Source organism: Cottoperca gobio, chromosome 5 (genome assembly GCF_900634415.1).
Source record: "Cottoperca gobio chromosome 5, fCotGob3.1, whole genome shotgun sequence".
NCBI classification, from domain to species: Eukaryota; Metazoa; Chordata; class Actinopteri; order Perciformes; family Bovichtidae; genus Cottoperca; species Cottoperca gobio.
In genome coordinates, this window is record NC_041359.1 from 25,716,281 (window position 1) to 25,740,612 (window position 24,332).

Consider the following 24,332-nt stretch of genomic DNA (forward strand, 5'->3'; position numbering starts at 1 on the left):
TTTTTTGATATTTACAATTCGAAAGACTCTGATCCAGCCGGTTACATTAAGATCATTTCTGTAAACCTCTCACACTACAGGATCATTTGGGCAGATAATCTATTCAGACCCTCCTCAAATTGGAAACGCCTCAGGATTGTTGGGAGGGGAGATTCAGACCCGAAATCTGACAAATTGGTCCCTAATGTGAGGCCAGCAATAGTGGAGAGCACACGAAATAATTTGAAGCTCTGTGATTGGAGTTGTATTTAACTCTGTCATGTGTTACATCCACAGGCTTGTACCTTTTGACTTTTACATCATTTTTCCAACACATTTGTTATGTAGTACAGATTCAACTGAAAAAAGTGTAAAGTAACTCCAACTGTCCATCACCTAACAATGTATGTGGAGAAAATGAACCAGACTGCTGCTGCAGGAATCCCTGAAATGACCTCTGTCGTCTTCACAACTCTATCGTGAGATTATTTGAAATGATCATGAGTCAGGGAGGTTGAGTCATGTTTTCCTCTCTTTCAGCCTGCAGCTGTGGGCAGCAGGGAAGCTGTGATGAAGGCATTGAAGGTTCTGGAGAGTGTGTCTGTAAGCCGGGCTGGAAGGGTGATCACTGCGAGATCAATATAGGTCAGTTTCCCTCCTGAATGTGAGGACTTGAATGCAATTAATTGACTTCCCTACGCCTGAAAAATTAATGCTTTCTAGTCATACAGACACATTGCTTCTATCAACTCATTTCACAGTTTTTTTCTTTTTAATCATCCATCTGTCCGTCCAGGCTCGATCCCAGAGGAGTGCCGGCAGTGCCACGCTCAGGCAGACTGTGTGGCAGGTTCTGGTTGTCAGTGTAAATCTGGGTTTCAGGGGAACGGCACCTTCTGCGATCCAGAGCCACGTGAGTATATCACTGAGGGCGACGATTAACCAGCCAGGGAGGAATTTCTGTAGCTTTTTGTCAGCATGATGATAGTGATTCTTGTAGCAACAATATAAGTTATATCAAACAAACCAGACCAGAGTGTGATCCAAGTGTCCGTGAGAGCAAAGAAGTCAAGGCTGTGTAGACATAGCCCGAGATGAACTCAGTCTTGTGAGTAGCTGACCGGCAGTGCCACAGGCCCCCTGTGACGAGGTGTTGGATATGTGAGGTGTGGGTGGGACAAAAGCAGAGAGGTTACGGCTGTGTTGCGAGCATGTGCGGGGCCTGTAATATCTACGAGAAGACACACAAACAGGAATGGGAAATATACACATTTGAATAAGGAGAGGGAAGAGCAAGCAGAACGAGATACCAGGTAATGCTGGCTTTGCTTCCCACTTATTCTCCCACAAAGACTCCTTTGTCTTCGCCAGATGAGGCTGCCGCTCCGAACAAATACTGTTTCCTTAAATTTCAGACTTGATTACTTGGTTGGCTACAGCTCAAATGTCCCTGACTGATGGCTAGCAATTGAAACTCACTCAACAGCCATCAAGACGAGCAGTAAACAAAGAACAGTTTGAGCAGAAAAACCTATTAAAAGCAAATACACTTTAACTTAGTAAACTTAGTAAACAATATTCTTCTTGCAGAAGATCCTTATAGATTCAGATGCAGTGAACCAGGGTATGTCTACACCAGCTCTCCAATAAAGGGTCCTGTTCAAGGGACTATAGATTATAACCCCAATAGGTTTCTCAAGACTCTAAGCTGGTGGCGAGGAGATTCGCTTAGCTTCTAACTGTACTTCCAGGCGCCTACCATGCTTACTTATACTGCTGACTGAACAGCCCTAAAGTCAGTAAATATCAGCCACGCCTGTTAACGGCAGCTCTCCTCTTTATGATCTGCACTTGTTATTGATTTGGTTTTCTTTAGTGGCTAGGATTAAAGCCCCAAGGGTTTGTGTAATTTAATGGCTAGAGAAACCGTTCAGAAGCTCACATCTTCGATCTCCGTGGATGGCACGAAGGAAGAACCCTGTCTTTCAGAGTTTGCTTGTCTCTACTTCCCCTCTCTCTCTTCCCCTCCCATGTATTAGGACATCGCCTATTTCCTTATCACTCTTAAAACATCTTGTTTTTTTATATACATCTTTTCCTACAGTTACATTAATTTGTTAATTTCTGTTAATTTGAATCATACATTTTATACACCATTTGATATACTGATTATACTGATTATACTTTAATCAAATCAAATGAAATTAATTTATATAGCCCAATATCACAAATTACACATTGGTCTGTCCTTAGACCCTCGCACCGCACAAGGAGAAACGCCCTAAAAGAAATCGCACAATTAAAGGGGGAAAATAGAAGAAACCTCAGGGACAGCAACTGAGGGATCCCTCTCCCAGGACGTGTAATAGATGACGTGTGTACAGAATAAACAACAAAGTAAAAATACAACATCTATGTGACAGAAATGATGATGTGATCGCATTTAAAAATAGAATCCAGGATGATATCGAAAAAGCTTCCCATTGCCTGGGCGTCATGCATGACCAGGGCAGCAGGCGCAGCCACGATTTATGATCCAGACGTAACCATTAATAGTGGCAACCTGCCACATGAGAGACACAGAAACTCCGGGGATGATGCCCGGATGCTGAATTAGTAACATGTATTTAAGAGACATGAATGCATACAGATAGAGGAAGAGAAGAGGAGAGAGATGAGGGAGGTGTCCCCCGGCAGTCTAAGGGGGCTGATCCAGGGCAAACCTGAGCCAGCCCTAACTATAAGCTTTATCAAAAAGGAAAGTCTTTAGCCTGCTCTTAAATGTGGAGAGTGTGTCTGCCTCCCGAACACAAACTGGAAGCTGGTTCCACTGGAGAGGAGCTTGATAGCTGAAGGCTCTGGCTCCCATTGTACTCTTAGAGACTCTAGGAACTACAAGTAACCCTGCAGTCTGGGAGCGTAATGCTCTAGTTGGTTTATAAGGTACTATGAGATCTTTAAGATATGCTGGAGCCTGACCATTAATTGATTTGTAAGTCAGGAGAAGGATTTTGAATTCTATTCTGTATTTTACCGGGAGCCAGTGCAGAGCAGCTAATACAGGAGTAATATGATCCTGTTTCCTTGTTCTAGTCAATACACATGCTGCTGCATTTTAGATCAACTGAAGAGTCTTAAGCGACTTTTTGGGACAACCTGATAACAATGAGTTGCAGTAATCCAGCCTTGAAGTAACAAATGCATGGACTAGTTTTTCTGCATCATTTTGAGACCGGATGTGTCTTATTTTTGCAATGTTACGTAGATGAAAGAAGGCAGTCCTTGAGATTTGTTTTATGTGGGAGTTAAACGACAGATCCTGATCAAAGATGACGCCAAGATTCCTTACAGTGGTGCTGGAGGCCAAGTTAATGCCATCCAGAGCTTCTATGTCATTAGAAAATGCGTTTCGGAGGCGTTTAGGGCCAAGTATAATAACTGAGATAAACCCAAATCTGTCTCAAGAACAGATACACAGACTGCTGTTTGTTATTTATGACTAAAATACTCCATCCTGATTGGTTAAAAATGGGGAAGGACACCCACTTTCTGACAAAGAAATTCAGCTCTGTTATGTAGGTCACACATATGATGTGATCTTACTCTGGTGGCCAGGTTGCTGCTGACTTCAGCATTATGAGGTCTGTCTATGGTCCATCAGTCCTGCTCGTGTCCCTGGCGTTAGGCTCCGATGTTCACATGCTGCCTTTGATATGAGCAGCCATGGCGCTCTTGAGCCTGGCTTCTAAAGCTTTTCCCTGACCCCGGTACTTCTGAGATTTTACATATCTCCATATTAGGCATTTTTAATTGGCCAGGTACATCCATCACATTTGACAGCTGGGTCCTTAAAACCTGATCTGACACTCCTCTAGTTGCTCGCAGTCTCTGCCTGGACACTAGATATGGACACAAGATTACACGCTGAATACATACTTTTAAAAATATATATATTTTATAATGTAAAGCAATTTCCTAAGAAAATGTACTACAACAATAGCTACCGATAGCTATCCGGGAACACAAAGATGTTATCCTCTTCCTGTTTCGGTTGCGCTATGGTTGACGCACTTCCTTTGCACCGTAAAGCAAGCCTTCATTACCCAGGAGTCCTGGTACTTTGAGAGCTACCAGTTCACTTCCTGGGCACTGCCTAGGTGCAAGGCACCTGACTCCAACCTGCTCCCCACGAGCTGTATAGTAGCTTCCCACTGCTCCTAATGGGATTGCTAACTGCTGGGTTAAATGCAGTTTCACTGTCTGTGCTGTGTACATGTGTGGGACTATTAAAAGAGAATTCAAAATGCCCAATTTCCCATTTCCTCTTTTTTATTGAATATTATGTAACTATTTTATGTAACTATTTACGACATTTAAAGAAATTGATGGCTAAAATTTCTCTCTGCAGCTCCAGACCTCTGCGCCGAGTACAACGGTGGCTGTCACCAGAACGCAAACTGTAACCAGACGGGACAGCTCGTCAACTGCACCTGTCAAAGCGCTTACCAAGGAGACGGCTACTCCTGCGAGCCCATCGACAGGTGGGCGTCGCCCGTCATTTTCTCTGAATTAAATTCCTGTTACGCTTCTGTGGTTTTCTGTACATCATTATCAAAGGAGATTTCACATGTCACAGTCAAAGGTGAGATACCTTCTGTCTGTCTGTATTCCAGGTGTATTGAAGAGAACGGAGGCTGCAGTGACTTTGCCTCCTGCAAGTTCACCGGTGCAGTGAGTAAAAACCTTCGTTCTTAAGATCTTTTGTTTTTTCATCACTGTATTTAAATGTGGATTGAGAATTAGGACACTAGATCACTGGTATCTCAATCTTCACATGGGGCTTAGATATGTGTGTTTACTGTGGGACTGGGGGCTGTACGGTCCGGGTAACGTTACGTTTTGATAGTTTGTATGTTGGCTTGGGTCAAAGATGAGCGAACAAATCCGGCTTGGATACGGCCAGCGTATATCCCAGCACCGGGAGTAACAGCCGGCTGATGGAGCGCTGGGTCTTTGTAACGGCAGCAACAGAAAGTTTGACGAGGAGTTGGCTGAATCTGTGCTAACTGTTTACTGCTAATGGAAGATCCATCCGTCTCCCGTCTCTCTCGCACACTCTATTCCCGGCGGAGCAGCTTCCTGGCAGCGGTGGCGTTGTTTTCTCGTTTCTGCCACTTTGGATTTAATTAAAACAAACTATCAATCAAAACGTGCAGGGATCATGGATGTAATGTTGACACGCCCTAAGTCTGCCCAAGTCAGGCAGCTACACTTCTTCTCCCTCTGGTCTGAGGCAGACTGGAGCTACAGGTAACTGACTATTCATGCGAGACATTACAGGCTGGAGCCGTCAGTTAGATGCTGATCTCAGTAGATATCTCTGCAACACAATACTTAGACGTCTTTGACAAAACGTCAACACTGTTACCTCTTCACATTCTGTTGTCATTCAATTATTTTCCTTAGTGTGCGTGAATAAATCACAATGTAGTTGCACTTTCCAAATTTGTGGGGCGATCGTAGCAGCTTGGTGATAGCCGCAGAAAGGCTATATAACAAAACATAAGGCTACTGTTTAACTGTATTAACACAGCACTCACATAAGAATGTGGCAACATCAGATCGCTAATAATAATTTTAAGTTATTAACGATTCTCTGTCAAAATCAGAAGGGGGAGGCACGTAGAAACAGCTGTTTGCAGCTTGCAGCGCTCTCTCTCAATTAGCAAAAAAAACAAAAACATAGGAAAGACTTGACCAATCAGATTCGATTATGAAAACTCTCAGTTGGGGACACCCCTACTAAACAAGTTATTATGATATAATATCTTAAATACAAGTACAATATACCAATAGTAGTTCAGAAAACTAGGATCACATGAGCACATAACCCGATTTAACCTGATCACTCAGTATTCTGGTTCCTCCAGAACGACCGTCAGTGCGAGTGCCTTCCGGGGTACGTGGGTAATGGAGTCCAGTGTCTGGAGAAGTTGGTGCCCCCTGTTGACCGCTGCCTTGAAGACAATGGAGGCTGCAACGCTGTGGCCACCTGCAAGGACCTGCATTACCATGGTAACACATCTTTCTGACTATTATTACAATGATTATTACCATGGTAACACATCGGTAACAGGCTGATAGTGTAACGTGTCCAAAATGAGTCTGAAATGAACCAGCAGCTACAGTGAAGCCTCTGCTGAGGAGGAGCCATGTTGGCTCCACAGTCCTACTCCATTGCAGTTGCTATGGTAACTGTTGATTCTGCAGCAGCTGACCTTCTATTAGCTCGTTAAGGCCATGAGCTCGTTAGGGCTCGTTAAACATGGAGCTCGTTAATAGTGGAGATGATTCTTACCTGGTGCTCAATAATCAGTGTGGTGGTTATACTGAATTTATGATTTTATATATAAATGGCAGTTTTGTGTTCAAAGTTTATGTTTTTAATACAAAGACGGAAACAAACTGACAGCCAATCAGAGACAAGGATTTTCCTTAGTTGTGGTTCAGTCAATTTTAATCAGGTGCAATTCTTTCTTCTTTTTTTTACTATATATTGTCTTATAGTAATATCCTACAGTACATAAAACCCTAATACTTACAACAAAGTAAAATAATATATAAATCAAAAAGGGAGGGAATTAAAATAATCTGAAAGACGTCATAGCACATGTTTATACATAATATAAACTGGATCAAAATCAAATGGATGTTGATGAAATTGTTTTTCAGCCAACACAGCTGGAGTGTTCCACCTACGCTCTCCAGACGGGAAGTACAAGATGAACTTCAGTCAGGCCGACGCCGCCTGCCAGGCCGAGGGAGCCATTTTGGCCAACTTTAAACAGCTGGGAGACGCTCAGCAGGTAAAACTTATTACTTAAAGCAGGGGTGTATACGAGACTGTCGTTGACATCAGTGAACGCAGCGTGGCGAGTGTAAAACAGAGAAAGCTGGATGTGGGATGTTGCACTTTCCAGGAGAAATTATCTCGAGCGTCATTACTGCACGAAACATGTCAAACTGCACGAGCTGAAAGGACGAGTGCGTTTGGATAAAGTTAACGCTCTTCGGCGGAGTTTGGCCCAACAAGCAGCTCTCTGCAGAGCGGAACATACAAACATGGACAGATAGAGAGGTAGACCACCACACCAAGAACAGACTGTTCCACCACTGCTGTGCAGTTATCACTGCCATGTGCAATACTCACTTTATTTTATATTATATATATATATATTTATATTACATTTGCATTAGCCATTTGTATTTCAATAATTGTATTCTTGCATTGATTGTATTTTGTTGTGCGTTAAGCATTCATTTCCAAATCTGCTTCATGAATATCTTCTCGAATATCTGTTCTCCATGTCTTTAGATGATTTATTTTCATAAGACACCAAAGTCCCATAGAATAAGGATACTAGACCCCTTCCAGTTGGATATGTAACGTGCTAAGTTTTCAAGGATCGTCATTAATTCTTTATATTTTGATAATATAAAATGCTTTAATTGTAGGTATTTGAAAAAGTATTTGTTTTGGTACATATTTTTTGCACAACCCCTTCTTGTTAACACAACCCCTTCTTGTTCTTGCTATCCTGCTGTCCTTCTTCTCTGACAGCTGGGGATGCATCTGTGCGTGGCCGGCTGGATGGAGGAGGGGAAGGTGGGATACCCGACCCGCTTCCCCTCGGTCAGGTGTGGAGACAACCACGTGGGCCTGGTTATCTATAAAGAACCTGTGGACCAGAGCTCCATGTACGACGCCTACTGCTACAGGCTCAAAGGTACTACGGCAGCACAGTCTCTGTGTTCAGACAGCTCTGTTGTTTTAATCACTGGAGATTTTTTGTCTCTTATATGTCAGAAAGTTCCCAGAGTTATAGGTGACATCTTAAAATGTTCAGATTACAATTATATTTGGTTTGGTTTTCTGACAATATTGTAATATATTTATAAATCCAATATATCAGAGGGATAGTGTCCTGGATTTATTTTCATAATTTTCATGTTGGTGGAGACAAACATTAAATGTCTGACATTGAGAAATATTAGAAATCTGAATTAAATCATAAAACAGAAATAGAAATGTAAAAATCCTGACATTTAAGAAGCTGGAACGCCAAAATGTTTGGTGTTTCGCTTCATAAATTACTTAAATTATTATTCCATTGTAAGAATTGTTGCTGACTAAGTATCTATGGTAATAGCAATTTAAATGTCTACTGTTTAAATAATGTCCAAATAATGTTACAAGTGATGATCTGCCTATTTCTCACTCTCTCTCTTCTCACTTTACAAGTTCCCTTATCAAGCCAGGGTCAAGTGTCGTTTTAGAAGACAGGACACAGACAGTCCTATCATCATTATTTACATACTGATTAACTCTCTGAGAAAGAATCTTGAGTGTGCCATTTGCTTTAGTGTTTACATAACTGTTATAAAAGAAACGAAGTCAGGATACTATGTTGCTCCAAGAAGTACATGTCTATGCATATATATACCCAAAGATAAAATGATTGAGTTTCCCAGGACTGGGTTCTTCAGATTGGAGGGAACGACCTTACAAACATCAAAAGGAACTAATCTAACAGAGATCATCTTTGGTTTATTGCTTGTTTACAGTAAATAACAGATGTGCTGATCAATCACCTGTTGACTGTTGTTTTATTGTTCTATAGATCATCAGCAGTTTGTCCCCTGTCCCATGCTGTGTTTATCACTCAGTCACTAGAGTCAAGGGACCAAATTGTGTGTATAAAATCTCTGTGTGTTCTCTGTCTCTTTGCACTCTCCTACAGAATACACTGTGTTCTGTATGACTTGTGTCTTTGAGGCCTCAAATAAATAAGTAAAGACAACTCTGTCTCTACCACCATTTATTTGACTTTATATACATCTCTCCAGAGTAAAGCAGGAAAACTTCCACAACACTGTCCATTGACAAATTGACGAATCGTTTCAGCACATATTAAATTTAAAATGTGTGGGCTCCTGTGCTGCAATACATTTAAACAACAGATCAATAAATGAAGTTCTTGTAAAGCTGTAGGTCTAAAATCAATCACATTCCACTCTAGGATTAATTCTCCAGAAGTCTGATGGACTGTTGGTGATAGTTGAGAGCTGACTTCTAGTAAATATGTTTGAGTTGAGACAGCAGACATAAAGTGTTGTGTGTGTGTGTGCAGATGTGTCGTGCACGTGTCCCGCCGGTTATGTTGGCAACGGAGATTTCTGTAACGGAGTCCTGACCAGCGTCCTCGCAACGTACAGTAACTTCTCCATCTTTTACAAGGTGAGTGTGACGGTTAGACCATTTAGTTGTAAAATTATCATTCTGGTTTATTAAAACTTGGTTCAGTATTTTTGTTTTGCTCGTCATTTCCATCAGTAATAATAACATACAGTGTGTTTATAACTGGAGTACAGCTGCTTCATTCATATTTCACCATCAGAGGCTCATTCATCCGCTGTTCGGCTGCCAGCTGACATCCAATCACATTCATTGTCTCAAGTGTCTTTTTATGTTGCTACCACTGTGGGGATCCAAAGAGTGAGATCTTTCAAATGGTAGACACAGTGACTTTAACAACCAAAATTGAAAATGGGAAAATAAATGGGAGGGCCTAAGATCAATATCTGGACTCCCAAAACCCAACACGACCCAGCCGGACCAAGTCCACACACTGTAATCCAAACTCTAATCTCTGTTGGCTATGTTTGGTCCATTAGTGTTCTGAGAAGCTAAATCACATAATCACCTAAATGCATAAGTAAATGTTGACATTTGTGTGGGACTATAGTTTTAGCCCAATGAGTATGTGCATGCTTATAAGTCTTAACAAGAAATCGATTGTGAATCTAAATAACTTCACTGTCTCCTCTCTGTAGTTGTTGTTGGACTATAGCGGCTCGTCCTCAGAGGGCCAACAGCTCGTTGAATTTATGTCTCACAAGAAGTCTGAGGTCACGCTGTTTGTTCCTCATAACGCCGGCTTCGCCCCAAACCAGGTGATGTACCTTTCACAAATTACTTAATAATTACTTAATAACCCTCGAATACCGTGGTGGACCCCGGTGGTCAGGGAAGCCGTCCGACTGAAGAAGGAGTCCTTCTGGGTTATGTTATCCGGGAGGACTCTGGAAACAGTTGCAGGGTATCGAAGGACTAGAAGGGCGGCAGCTTCTGCCGTGTCAGAAGCAAAGCAGTGGGTGTGGGAGAAGTTCGGAGAAGCTATGGAGAAGGACTTTCGGTCGGCACCAAGGTGCTTCTGGAAAACCATCCGGCACCTCAGGAGGGGGAAGCGAGGAACCATCCAAGCTGTGTACAGCAAGGGTGGGACCCTGCTGACTTTAACTGAGAAGGTTATCGGCCGGTGGAAGGAGCACTTTGAGGAACTCCTGACTCCGACTAACACGCTATGCCTCTATGGTAGAGGCAGAGCTGGAAGCTGATGGGGGATCATCGTCAATTTCCCTGATGGAAGTCACTGAGGTAGTCAAACAACTCCACAGTGGCAAAGCAGCAGGGGTTGATGAGATCCGTCTAGAAATGCTGAAGGCTTTGGGTGTTGAGGGGTTGTCTTGGTTGACACGCCTCGTCAACATTGCGTGGAAGTCTGGGACAGTGCCTAGGGGTTGGCAGACCGGGGTGGTGGTTCCCCTATTTAAAAAGGGGAACCAGAGAGTGTGTGCCAACTACAGGGATATCACACTTCTCAGCCTCCGTGGTAAAGTCTACTCCAAGGTACTGGAAAGGAGGGTTCGGCCGGTAGTCGAACCTCTGATTGAAGAGGAACAATGATTTCGTCCTGGTCGTGGAACAACAGACCAACTCTTCACTCTCGCAAGGATCCTGGAGAGGGCCTGGGAGTACGCCCATCCGGTCTACATGTGTTTTGTGGATCTGGAGAAGGCGTATGACCGGGTCCCCCGGGTGATACTGTGGGAGGTGCTGCGGGAGTATGGGGTGAGGGGGTCACTTTTGAGGGCCATCCAATCCCTGTAAGCCCAAAGCGAGAGTTGTGTCCGGATACTTGGCAGTAAGTCGGACTCGTTCCCAGTGAATGTTGGCCTCCGCCAGGGCTGCGCTTTATCACCAATCCTGTTCGTGATTTTCATGGATAGGATATCGAGGCGTAGTCGTGGAGGAGAGGGGTTGCAGTTCGGTGACCTGAGGATCTCATCGCTGCTCTTTGCAGATGATGTGGTCCTTATGGCATCATCGGTCTGTGACCTTCAACAGTCACTGGATCGGTTTGCAGCCGAGTGTGCAGCGGTTGGGATGAGGATCAGCACCTCTAAATCTGAGGCCATGGCTCTACTCCGGGTAGGGAATGAGCCCTTACCCCAAGTGAAGGAGTTCAAGTATCTCGGGGTCTTGTTCGCGAGTGAGGGGACGATGGAGCGAGAGATTGGCCGGAGAATCGGAGCAGCGGGGGCGGTATTACAGTCACTTTACCGCACCGTTGTGATGAAAAGAGAGCTGAGCCAGAAAGCGAAGCTCTCAATATATGTCGATCTTCATTCCTACCCTCACCTATGGTCATGAAGGCTGGGTCATGACCGAAAGAACGAGATCATGGGTACAAGCGGCCAAAATGGGTTTTCTCAGATGGGCGTCTCCCTTAGAGATGAGGGTGAGAAGCTCAGCCATCCGTGAGAGACTCGGAGTAGAGCCGCAGCTCCTTTACGTTGAAAGGAGCCCGTTGAGGTGGTTCGGGCATCTAGTAAGGATGCCACCTGGGCGCCTCCCTAGGGAGGTGTTCCAGGCACGTCCAGCTGGGAGGAGACCCCGGGGAAGACCCAGGATTCAGTGGAGAGATTATATCTCCTCACTGGCCTGGGAACGCCTCAGGATCCCTCAGTCGGAGCTGGAGGATGTGGCCCGGAGAAGGGAAGATTGGGGTTCCTTACTGGAGCTGCTGCCCCCGCGACCCGATCCCGGATAAGCGGTAGACGATGGATGGATGGATTACAAATTACCTTTTTTTATTATTAAAAAAAAAAAAAAAAAAACTAAACATATTTGTTTACATGATCTCAAGTTAACTGACTCTAATGAATTTTAAGATATATAAAACTAACAATCTAAACAAGTCAGGAGTATTTTACGTTACTGTTTTACTTGAAAATCTGTGTATCAACTTAATGGTCAACCTTTAGTGATAAAGATTAAGACATTTACAACAGCAGGATAAATAATATTTAACCGAAATTTATAAGATTGAACAAAAGAAAAAGAAACTGAGGAGGTTGTCTCATTTAAAAATAAATTGAGGCCCACGGTATGAGCCATGAGGAACTCCACACATTGCGTCACATACATCAACAGAAACTAATTTGTTTAAAAATATACATATATTAACTTTTTTTAAATGTGGCATACATCATACATTTCTAATAACACATACAGTATATTTCACATTTAATTAATACATATATTAGCTTTTAAGGAATAGTTACAGTAGGTGTGTTAAGTTAAGTTTTTTAATTATTACAAACTATTATAACTACAAGTTGGAGCCATTCCTAAATTGTTGTATTGTGTTTTACCAAATTTGCTAATTATAACTTGTTTCATATTCCTAGTAGCCGACTACGACCCCAGACAGCTCGCATGTATTTATTCAATTTAGATGAAGCTATGTAGCCTGGAGAGTGCAGTAGTATTTTATTTATTTTATTGTCTTTGTTATTTTTTACCATGTTTCATTTTATATTTTCAAATGTGAAAGCTTTTCAGTGAAGGATTAAAACAAAGAACGTGGACTGCAGAGTTTCATTGAAGCGTGGATCAACGACATGCATGGATTTTCATGAAATAGACAGATCCACACCAAAACATATTAACCTTTACATTATAATTCCTAATTAAGTTTTTAACCTCTAGAATTGAATTAGTACAATCAGAATACCAGCAGGTTCCAACTGACAGTGTGTGTGTGTGTGTGTGTGTGTGTGTGTGTGTGTGTGTGTGTGTGTGTGTGTGTGTGTGTGTGTGTGTGTGTGTGTGTGTTTAGATTCTGACTGGTAGAGATCTTGAATATCACATCTCGGCCAATCACCACAGACGACCATTCGAGGGTCTGAAAAACCAGGAAGTCATCAAATCCAGGCTTGGGTTCAACCTGACTGTTACATACGGCAACAACCAGGTGAGAAACAAACAAACAAACCTCAGATCCATGAATTCAAACACAAAAAAATAAATAAATCAGATAAGAGTCTAAATAAAATTAGAAGGATCCCTTCAGTGATTCAAATAATTAGGTTGATAGCACTGAAACATCTAAAAACTGAAATATGCATATGATATGTAGAGCGTTTTTAGTGTTTTTTACAGTCCCACTCTTCCTAGAGGACATTTTTCCCATTTTATGTTATGTTGTGCTACTATAAAATGGTTTGTAACAATAATTTTTTCTAAGAAATTGCCTTTGCAATGTAGTTTCTAATACATTACAATTTCTTGGTTCTTGATTGAGTTCATTGATCTCTCCTCAGAGCTTTAAGCTGGTGAACCAGCAGCTGCTGCTAGAGTGGGACATTCCTGCTGTTAATGGTATCATCCACGTCATCGAGGCCCCGCTGATGGCACCCCCCTTACCGGTGAGTGACGATGGTTTAACCCAAAGCTGCTGACTATTAGCCAAACTTGTTTCTTGGATTCTGAACCATCATCTGTCATCATGCAGCATGTTTTTTTTAATCGTGCAGATTCAACAAAATGCAAAGATATACCGGATAAATAAAACGGGGCTGAAGGTGCATCTCACAGCTAACTGAATGACACTTTTACAGGCTACAAGCTTAATTTACGATTGTGTCCTGGAACGTGTAGTAATTTAACCTTTATTTATAAAGGGGAGGTTAGTTTAGCATACATGTTCGTTTGCAGCAGGAATAAGAGAGAAAAGGTAACTACTTAAAAAAAAAAAAAAAAAATAAGATGGAATAAGTTAAACTACAAAGGGGTTAATGTTCCAGGTGTTAATTTTAGTATTCAATTTTTCAAATGTAAAAAAAATAAATGTTCAATATTTGTGCAAGATTTAAAAATAACTAGGAAAGCAATAAGCCCAGAAATCAAGTCTTGATTGCCTTTTGTACATTTCCTTTCATTAAAATGTTCAACCTCAGTGCAGCATTTATCAATTAATAAACACAACATGTGATGTATAAGAATTTTAGGATTTTTAATTAATACATTCAAAATGTAAAAACGTGCAGATTGAAAGATGGAAATGTACTTCCTATTCTTGGGCTGTACTGATATGTAGCAGTGTAATGATTTATGGAAATATGTATTCGGTGTGTCGTGTAGTTTTTCCACTGGTATGTTCAGCTGCTCCACGTTCATTTGTTTCACTGTAACATCACAGCTGACGTTACGAGAAACCTGAGCTGTGTCATCGTCGCTGTAGTCATGTACTACCGTTTAGTAAATACTCTTCATGTTTAACCTTCAATAGTCGAGTTGCTGTACAGAATTAACTTTCATTGATATGTTCCTGACCCTCAGCAGCAACATTTAACTTTAATAGAAAAATAATTCAAAATGAATTACAATTACAGAGAAGCAGTGGTTGGCGATGAAAGCTTAAGTTTCAGGCTCCGAGGCGTATACGGCCCGCGAGACCATTTGATCCGGCCCTCGAGGTAATTCATAAATGCACGCAAAAAAATCCACTAGAAAAAAAAACTAGACGCCAATAGAACAAATCGGGCGTTTTTCCTGGGCACGGTCAGGGTGCTTGAACACAACACGAGTGGAACATGTCATCACGTGGTCATGTCATGTCAAAAAACTTCAATTTTAAACGAGACTGTCGTTGACATCAGTGAACGCAGCGTGGCGAGTGTAAAACAGGGAAAGATGGATGCGGAATGTCGCACTTTCCAGGAGAAATGGACGAACGATTATTTCTTTGTGGAAGTAAAAGGCCAGTGTGCCTAGTTTGTACGTAGTTGTAGTTGTAGTAGTTTTTGTGTCTAGTTAGCTTGCGGTGATGAAAAATAATCTTGAGCGTCATTACTGCAGGAAACATGCCGAACTGCACGAGCTCAATGAACGAGTGTGTTTAGATAAAGTTAACGCTCTTCGGTGGAGTTTGGTCCAACAAGCAGCTCTCTGCAGAGCGGAACATACAAACATGGAGAGATAGATCGGTAGACCACCACACCAAGAACAGACTGTTGCACCACTGCAGTGCAGTTATCACTGCCATTACTCACTTTATTTTATATTAACCACTTTGTACTTATGTTTTATTCTATTTAATTATTGTTTACTGCCTTTTTACTTCATATGTTCTTTTGCTGTGACAAGATAAATGTCCCTGTTGTGGGACTAATAACGGATTGTTTTCTGATAAAACAGAAAGATGCATAATAATAATAATAATAATAATAATACATTTTATTTGGAGGCACCTTTCAAGACACCCAAGGACACCGTACAAATACAAGAGATAAAAACAGCAGGACATTGGAGAGCAAACAAACAATACCAGAGATATGGTTGAGACACAGGAAGAAAGCAATAAAGAGAAAAGGGGGGAGGGGAGGAGGATACAGGATGATTGATACTACAGAGAGTAGGCCAGTTCGAACAGGTGAGTTTTGAGTTGGGACTTGAATGTTGTAACAGTTTCGGACTGTCGGATGTGTGGAGGGACGGAGTTCCAGAGCTTGGGAGCAGTGCAGCTGAAGGCCCCCATGGTGATGAGGCGTGATGTGTGGATTGTCAGTTGACCAGCTGAGGATGAGCGGAGGGAGAGGGAGGGGGTATACTCCTGAAGGAGGTCACTTAGGTAGGTGGGGGCGAGTTTGTGAAGGGCTTTGTAGGTGAGCAGGATGTTTTTGTAGTTGATCCGGGATTGAACAGGAAGCCAGTGAAGTTTCAGGAGAATGGGGGTGATCTGTTCAGAGGATTTGGTGCGGGTCGTGATCCGGGCAGCAGCGTTTTGGATGATTTGAAGTCGGTTGAGCAGTTTGGTTGGAAGGCCAGAGAGAACAGCATTACAGTAGTCGATCCGTGATGTCACAAAAGCGTGGACCAAGACTTCTGTACTGGATTGGGACAGGGACGGGCGGAGTCTGGAGATGTTGCACAGGTGGAAAAAAGCAGCGCGGGTGATGTTCTTTATTTGGGGTACAAAGGAGAGGGCTGCTGTCCAGAGTGACACCAAGGATCTTGACTTGACTGGAGAACGGTACGGAGAAGCCATCAATGATGAAGTTTGGGGCAGTGGAAGTTTGTGTTTTGGATAAAGTGCTTTTGGAGCCGATGAGAAGGGCCTCGGTTTTGTCGCCATTGAGTTTCAAGGAGTTCCTGGTCATCCAGCTCCGAACGTCTTGTAGGCAGGTGGTGAGGGATGTGGGCGGGAGGGCAGTGGTGGGTTTTGTAGAAATGTAGACCGGAGTGTCATCGGCATAACAGTGAAAGTGGACATTGTGGTGGCGGAGGAATGTGCCAAGGGAAGTAGATAATGAACAATAATGGACCCAGTGTTGACCCCTGGGGGACACCACAGTGAAACAGCAGAACACCTGGACCTGTGGTTGCTCAGTTGCACATATTGTTGTCTGTTGTAGAGTTAAGATGAAAACCAGGAAAGTGCTACACCAGAGATCCCAATGTCAGCCAGGCGCTGGATGAGTGTCTGGTGGGAGATGGTGTCAAAGGCAGCGGGGAGGTCAAGGAGGATAAGGATGGTGAGTAGTCCAGAGTCCGCTGCACGGAGCAGGTTGTTGGTGAGTTTGACCAGGGCTGTCACAGCATAAAAGAAAGGTGAAATGAATGGGCTGTGTTTGCAGAAGTTATGAGTTCAATAATTAATATTAATATATAAAGTAATATAAATTAGACAGTTAATGTAAATGAATAATCATGAATGTAGTTAATTTAATAAATAGAATAAATAGGTGTAAAGAGTTGTCAACAGTCAGTGAAAGTATCTATATTTTAAAAGGTAAAGGGACAATATACTGTAATGCAGAGGTCCTCAACAGGGGGTCCACAACCCCTAGGGGGTCTGCAGAGGTACTGCAGGGGGGGCGCAACATGTATGGTTGATTTGGCAATTTTCTTTTTAAATTAATTTGTTTCCCACAAATTTAAATGACTTTAAATACATATTAACATGAATCCAACATATTGTAGCGAACAGATAAATGGAGGCAGAAGACACACACACACACACACACACACACATACATACACACACACAGCGGAGGAAAGGAAGACCCCTGCTGTAACGTATGAATCCTGTTAAAACCTTTCTGCTCTCTGAAAACTGAAAGTTTGTTGCACTGAAACAAAAACTTTATTCATCATTTTTTACGTCACAAGCTAACAATGATATTGTTCTGAGCGCAGCCTCCAGGAGGCGCCATGACGACCAGCCGTTCTGCGGGCTAAATAGAATGTTCTGTCTGTTGTTGCTAGGCAACAGCTACAGCTGTGGGCAGAGAGCAGATGGCTGAGTTTCGTTTTTCAGGAAGATTCAATCAGCTGAGTTTGAATTAACATCACTACTCATCAAAATTCAAGATGTGGAACACAAGAAGATGAAGAAGACGAGATCACCACAGATTAATCTGAAGCATTTAGCTAAATAATTATTTTATTCCCCTTAATATCCTCATCTCCTCCACATACCGACTGCGACAGAATCCTTTTTGTCTCCCCTGAATTCTAATGTTGATTATTATGCTGTTTGTATTATTCTAATTCTTCTTCTTCTTCTTCTTCTTCTTAGTATTTATAATTTATATTACATATTGATTGTATTAATTTAGTATTTCAATTCTTATAATATTTTTCTTATTATTAGGCGGCTATATTATGTTATTATAAAAACTCTCTGAGATTGAAGTTACATAATACAATTTCAAAATAATAATAAATATTATATTATTATACAAATGTTTTGTTGTTTTTACCTTCAATTTCCCTGATGCACCATGTACCCAGGGAGCAAACAAAGACATTTTATTAAGGAGTGTTAAACAAATGCAACGTTGACAAGATTCAAACTTTAATCTGTCATAGACTGCAGCCAATCAGGGTCAGACATTCAAACTGTAACCGGTGTTAAACACAGCAGCCTCAGAAATGTGAAACAATTTGCACTCTCGATAAACGAGCACAAAGGAACAAGTCTGCTGGTGTTAGCTCTGCAGGTGTTAGCTCTGCAGGTGTTAGCTCTGCAGGTGTTAGCTCTCTGCAGGTGTTGGCTCTCTGCTGGTGTTGGCTCTCTGCTGGTGTTAGCTCTCTGCTGGTGTTAGCTCTGCAGGTGTTAGCTCTGCTGGTGTTGGCTCTCTGCTGGTGTTAGCTCTGCTGGTGTTAGCTCTGCTGGTGTTAGCTCTGCTGGTGTTGGCTCTCTGCTGGTGTTAGCTCTGCAGGTGTTAGCTCTCTGCTGGTGTTAGCTCTGCTGGTGTTAGCTCTGCTGGTGTTGGCTCTCTGCTGGTGTTAGCTCTGCAGGTGTTAGCTCTCTGCTGGTGTTAGCTCTGCAGGTGTTAGCTCTGCTGGTGTTAGCTCTGCTATAACGTTAGCTCTGCAGGTGTTAGCTCTGCTGGTGTTAGCTCTGCTGGTGTTAGCTCTGCTGGTGTTAGCTCTGCTATAACGTTAGCTCTGCAGGTGTTAGCTCTGCTACTACGAGCAGCCCGAGTGCAGCTCGTCTGCTGCCGGTCCATGTCCCGACCAGAGTGTTAGTGTTTTAACATTAATTCAGATTAGTTTTATTCATGGGGTATCTTTGGAATAACATTAATGCTTTCGAACAGTGGTGGCTGAGGGGGACGGCGCTTGTTTTTGTTTTTCAAGTAGCACTTTATCGCTCGGCAAAATAAAAGTCTAGTCTAAAAACACACAATGTTAACTTTATTCAACCCCACTCGACTCGTCCTTTCAGCTCGTGCAGTTTGGCATGTTTCATGACCGTAAGCGCGTCCACGCAAACACTGGCCTTTTACTTCCACAAATAAATAATCGTTTGTCCATTTCTCTTTGTTACACTCGCCATGCTGCGTTCGCTGATGTCAATGACGTCTCATTTAATATTGAAGTTTTTGACATGACGTGACCACGTGATGACACGTTCCGCTCGTGTTGTGTTCAAGGACCCTGACCTCGGCCTGGAAAAACAGTCAGTCGCCGGTTATATTCTACATCTGACTAGATTTGGATTAATTTTTTTGGAGTAGATTTTTTGCGTATGTTTTTGAATTACCTTAATACACACAAACGTCCCCCAAAGACACGTGAACGCCCCCCTTTCTAAAATATTGCTTCCAGCGCCCCCCGACGTCCTCTGAACTGCTGCCGCCCCCGTTGAGAACCCCTGTATTAGGCAATTTAGTTTGCCTGGAACAAACCAAGGAATACACAGAAAGCACATGGAAATGATGTACGCGTTTATTATCTTACAAAGACAGGAAGTGATATCCAACCTCAGAGCTGTCACCCAAGACGCATGATAATGCCACATCTGAACAGGTCTGTGATGTGAATGTTCATCAGGTTTTGAACTTAAACAGAAGTTCACATTTTTTATTCGACTACATCAATTACGTTTTGGCATCCAACTTCGCCCAATCTCGTCTTTCCATTGGCTTTGTAAACAATCGTGGCGACATTTCGTCTGAACACACCTTTATAGTTCTGTGTTTGTGTTAAAGCCAATAACCTGCAGATGTTACTACAATGTAATGACACATTAATCAACATGGAAACATAAACTGCAGATTGTAGCAAACACTCCATGTGATTCTCAAATACCCAAAGAATCTTAATCAAAGATTTGTATTTTGAGCACATTCATGTGTCAAAGTAAAGACAACATGCTTTGAGGATTAACACATCGACACAACCGAGTTCTCACCAACAGTTTACTGCAGTCTGAACTCACAACCTTCAGTCCAGCAAAAATAGCACAACGTCAAGATACTGCAGTGTCAAAATACTCTTACACGTTTCGCTTTTCTGATCATGGACCAGGACGGTTTATTCCATTAAACCAATTAGAATTCTAATCAAAACACTGACCTGACTAATGTCGGAGGAAACGAGTCCAAGTCTGGGCCAGAATATGAGTCTGGACCTCTTCACCAACACGTTGAGGAGCTATTGGAGTCTTTACAGGTTCAAAATAATTCTCTGGTTATTCTTCAAAGAACAGAGATAAACCTGGAGCGTGGTCCCGGTGCCAGAAGATACGCTCACATTTTATAACTCAAACACCCCGTCCTCATTAGTGGAAAATGGGGACGCCCCTTTTCTTACAAAGCTTTTTTGTCAGTACTTTTATGAAGGTATCGCATGTGGGATGATCTCACCCCTGTGGCCTGATTTTTCGCTGACACTAGCATCTTTGTGGGTTTCTTTCATATTTGGCCAAGTCTATAAATCTCGCTTGGGGGGGTCACATGTTGCTTTCATGTGCTCATCCATCGCTTCCTCAAGTCTGGGGCTTCTCAAGTTACACAAATACAGGTGCACTGTCTACTTTTAAATGAATCATTGATGAACCTTTATTATATTGTTTTATATTATATTAGAGTATTTACTGGAAGAAATGTAAAACACTAACTTCCCATTATGTTTTGTTTTCCACATCAAATCTCACAAGAGAAAGCTGAAATATAATTAAGCTCAGCATGAGAAAAAATGTAAAGCCCTTTCCCTGCTCTACTAACAAAGTGAAGTGGAACAGCAGCAGCCTGGTGCTCTTAATGAGCGTCGGAACATTAAACCTCCGCACTGCCCCATCATCCTGCTCTCTGATCACCTTTACTGAGTTTTAACGCTGCCAAATTCACAATACAGTTTCTCTCATTTACATGTTTTAAACTATGGAGAAAGTTATAAATAGATTTGTCCATGGCTCATGAGTACTACCTGTAAACCTCACAGTCAAATCTATGTTTAGTCGACAAACAACGACACAGCTGTGAGATGCATATTCGTTGTGTGACGGTACAGTTTGGAAAAACTCTAATTGTTGTGTCGACAGCCAGAAACTGGAACCACTAACCTGTAAGTGTGACATGTTGGGGGCCATCTTTCCTCCACATCCTGTAAAACGGGTTCTTCTTCCTGTGATGATAAACAAAATGGCTGCCAGAGACGGTCCCGTTTAATTATTAATTATGTTGAGTGTGGAAATAAAGCTGCGCCACGTCGCCATAGTGACGGAAAAAAAGCCATAAAAATGTCCTTTTTTTTTTATGTCATCGTATAGCAAGTCATAAAAATAGTCATAAAACCCGGCACGGAGAGTCACGTCTCCATAACGACAGTGCAGCATAGTGTTGCCATGGTTATAAGCTGGACAGCTAAAGTGTGTGTGCATGTAGTGGTGAGGCTTAAAAGGTTAAATATCTTCATATGTAGTAACTCTTGTGTGCGTTTGTCTTCTCCAGATCTCCCATCACGCTTCTTCCCGAGGATACACACACTCGAGCGGCGCACTGTCGGCCATCTTGGTGTCGGTGTTGCTGGCGTGTGTGTTGGCAGCACTCGGCTACTACGTCTTCAAACACAAAACTGACGCCTTCCGCTTCCACTACTTCAGAGTAACTCTCTCTCTCACACACACACACACACACACACTCACACTCACACACACACACACACACACACACACACACACACACTCACACTCACACTCACACTCACACTCACACTCACTCACACACACACACACACACACACTCACACACACACACACACACACACACACACACACACTCACACACACACACACACTCACACTCACACTCACACTCTCACTCACACTCTCACTCTAACTCACACTCTAACTCACACTCACACTCACACTCACACTCACACACACACACACTCACACACACACTCTCACTCTCACTCTAACTCACACTCACACACAGTTTGATTCCTAAGTAATGTCAGCCAGATGTATTCTGCTTACAGCTGTGTGTTTCCTCTGTGACAGAACGAGGATGAGGACGGTGCGGCGGGCGGCAGGACGAAGCCCACGCTGGTCTCCATCCCCAACCCGCTGTACTGCGGCTCCAGAGCCTTCAGCGAGCCGTTCGGGGTGAGTCGACCAATCAGAGGCTGACTGAACATTTACATCAGCAGGAGTCGGTCAGCGTTTCTCAGACACTGAGGATGGAGTCTGAGCCGAGGGGGCTGCTGCTGAGAGCGTTGAAACAACGAGGCAAACAGGCGGAAAAGCAACAACAAGTTTGCTTGCTTTCAACAAGCGTCACCAAACTGAGACTCCGTGGGCCCCTGTGCAACCTCTTTCACTTGAGGAAGGGGAAGGGGAGAGGGCAGAGGACGGACCCTCTAATATGATTCAAACCACCGGCCTAATTCACGGGATCTCGGCGACCGTCTATCGGGCTCACCGCCCCCTTCATTCTCGGGGTCACGGCTCTCCAAGGAGAGAACCTCGCACGACTTTCCCGTGCTTTGCTATTTCTCGGGAAATACGTCAACCACTGTTGCTTGAACAATTTACAACATTCACAGAAGTCCCAATTCAGTTCAATTCAATACGCTTTTCACCAACAATTCAACATGCAACCCTTAGCCTGGGGAAGGTCTTACAGCTATGAGATTCTGCCCTCCTCAAAACCAAACCCGTGAGTAACCGTTGGGCCATAAACCATAGGTCAGAAATCACTCTTATCCTGCCCATACTCACATCCCTGCATACACATACATGCAATCATCCCATGTGATGTGCACTTTGTGTTCCCAGGATATACAAACCTGTTGTTCTCTCTTCTCTAAGTACCTCACCTCATACACGGTTTATACATTATAAAGTCTCTTGTCCTCCCGTCCTCCTCAGATTCATGACAGGGGTCAAGACTTGACCTTTCTCATGTCTGCGGTGTGTATATTAGAGAAACGGTGTAGAAGTGTGGTCGTGCCTAAAGGTCAGGTTCGTCTTGAATCTGGTTGTGACAGTGCTTCTCTCCTCACTCCATGTCCCCCCCCCCCCCCCTCCGGGTCACCCGGGGTGCAAAGAGACCCCCTTTCCCCCTCTGCACTCACGGCCTGACACACCTCCGTGCTGCAGAAAGACCTTTTATAATAAAATACTCAAAGACAAACTTTCTATCTTTTGATCTTCGGTAACAGAATTTAATTTCCACCACAAAAGCTTAAAATGCGACTACGAGTACCAAACCACACAGCCATCTTACAGGCTTTACTGCCACACATGTACATATCTATATATACATATATACATATATAAGTATACATGCACACCAGAATGGTAAACCTCCTTAAGCTGTTTAGCTTTTTGTTTTTTAGTCTTTGTAATTGTTTGTGCATATTTAAAGTGGCAGTGCACCGTTAACACCGCGGCCGAACACGTTAAACATCTGTGTATCCCGGACTTAATCATGCCGGTGTAAACCTGTTTAGATATTAATTGCATCATCATCCACTTCTCTCTTCAGCGTTCAGTAGAGTAACAGATCTGTGAATGTAGGTTCTTGTAGGTTATCGTCCACCACAGTGCGTTGACAGTTGTGTCGTTGTTGAGACAAGTTGGATCGCTATAACACACTATCCAACTTTAAACACATCCAGTTTATAAGTTGTGAAGCTATTCTAAGTAAACTTGGTCAGTCTGTTAGTGAATCTTCTTGTTTGGCGTCTTTTAACAGATTATTTCCACATTTACAAACAATCTCAATCTGTAGTTGGAGTTCCAGTCACACTTTTTAAACTAACTGCATTTCACTGAGAAAGAATCTGTGAAACAATGAATGTCAAATGTGAAGAAAATCACACAATCCAGACCACTTGCAGCCCTCCTGACCTCCACTTCAACTTCTTTGAACACGAGGCTATAAATTTCCACTTTACGACCAAAAGCACACGGACAGCTCTCCACACTTAGTGGTTGCTTTCCTGGTTTGATGATTTCCTCTCCTTCCCTGCAGGACGCCGGTCAGACATCGGAACCTGAAGAACCTCCAAAGATTCTGGACCTGGACTATTAAAACTGGAGCTGTTTACATATCACACGTAACCTGTTAGCTTTATCATGTTCCGCTTTTTCTCAGATCATCTGTATTCAAATCAGAAATAAAAGATTTCCATTTACTGAACCCCGACGCTTCCTCTCTTTTTATCGAGTGATTCTGTGTGATGTGAACGTCTCTGGTGAACTGTCACCAACTCTGCAGCTTCGCTTTTACATTTACTGTTGGTGTGAAGAGAAGGAGTTTTAATGAACCCACAGTCCACTACCTGCTCAACACCAAACAGAAGACAGAGACGACCTGGTGAAGACAAACATCAGCAGCTAGTCAGTGAACATTATATCTGTAGG

General features: G+C 42.8%; 1 protein-coding gene across 1 annotated transcript in view; it reads left to right on the forward strand.

Moving 5' to 3' along the window:
* stab1 (stabilin 1) overlaps window positions 1-24,108 on the forward strand; it is a 60,722-nt gene extending 36,614 nt beyond the window's left edge. Inside the window, exons 39-53 of the mRNA XM_029430738.1 lie at window positions 81-232; window positions 520-624; window positions 776-892; window positions 4,388-4,520; window positions 4,653-4,710; window positions 5,910-6,054; window positions 6,712-6,845; window positions 7,601-7,766; window positions 9,171-9,277; window positions 9,874-9,993; window positions 13,005-13,139; window positions 13,489-13,593; window positions 21,412-21,564; window positions 21,963-22,067; window positions 23,941-24,108. Of these exons, the coding sequence (XP_029286598.1) occupies window positions 81-232; window positions 520-624; window positions 776-892; window positions 4,388-4,520; window positions 4,653-4,710; window positions 5,910-6,054; window positions 6,712-6,845; window positions 7,601-7,766; window positions 9,171-9,277; window positions 9,874-9,993; window positions 13,005-13,139; window positions 13,489-13,593; window positions 21,412-21,564; window positions 21,963-22,067; window positions 23,941-24,000 (1,795 nt within the window). The 3' untranslated portion in view covers window positions 24,001-24,108. The remainder of the gene's footprint in view (window positions 1-80; window positions 233-519; window positions 625-775; window positions 893-4,387; window positions 4,521-4,652; window positions 4,711-5,909; window positions 6,055-6,711; window positions 6,846-7,600; window positions 7,767-9,170; window positions 9,278-9,873; window positions 9,994-13,004; window positions 13,140-13,488; window positions 13,594-21,411; window positions 21,565-21,962; window positions 22,068-23,940) is intronic.
* The last annotated feature ends 224 nt before the right edge of the window (window positions 24,109-24,332 follow it).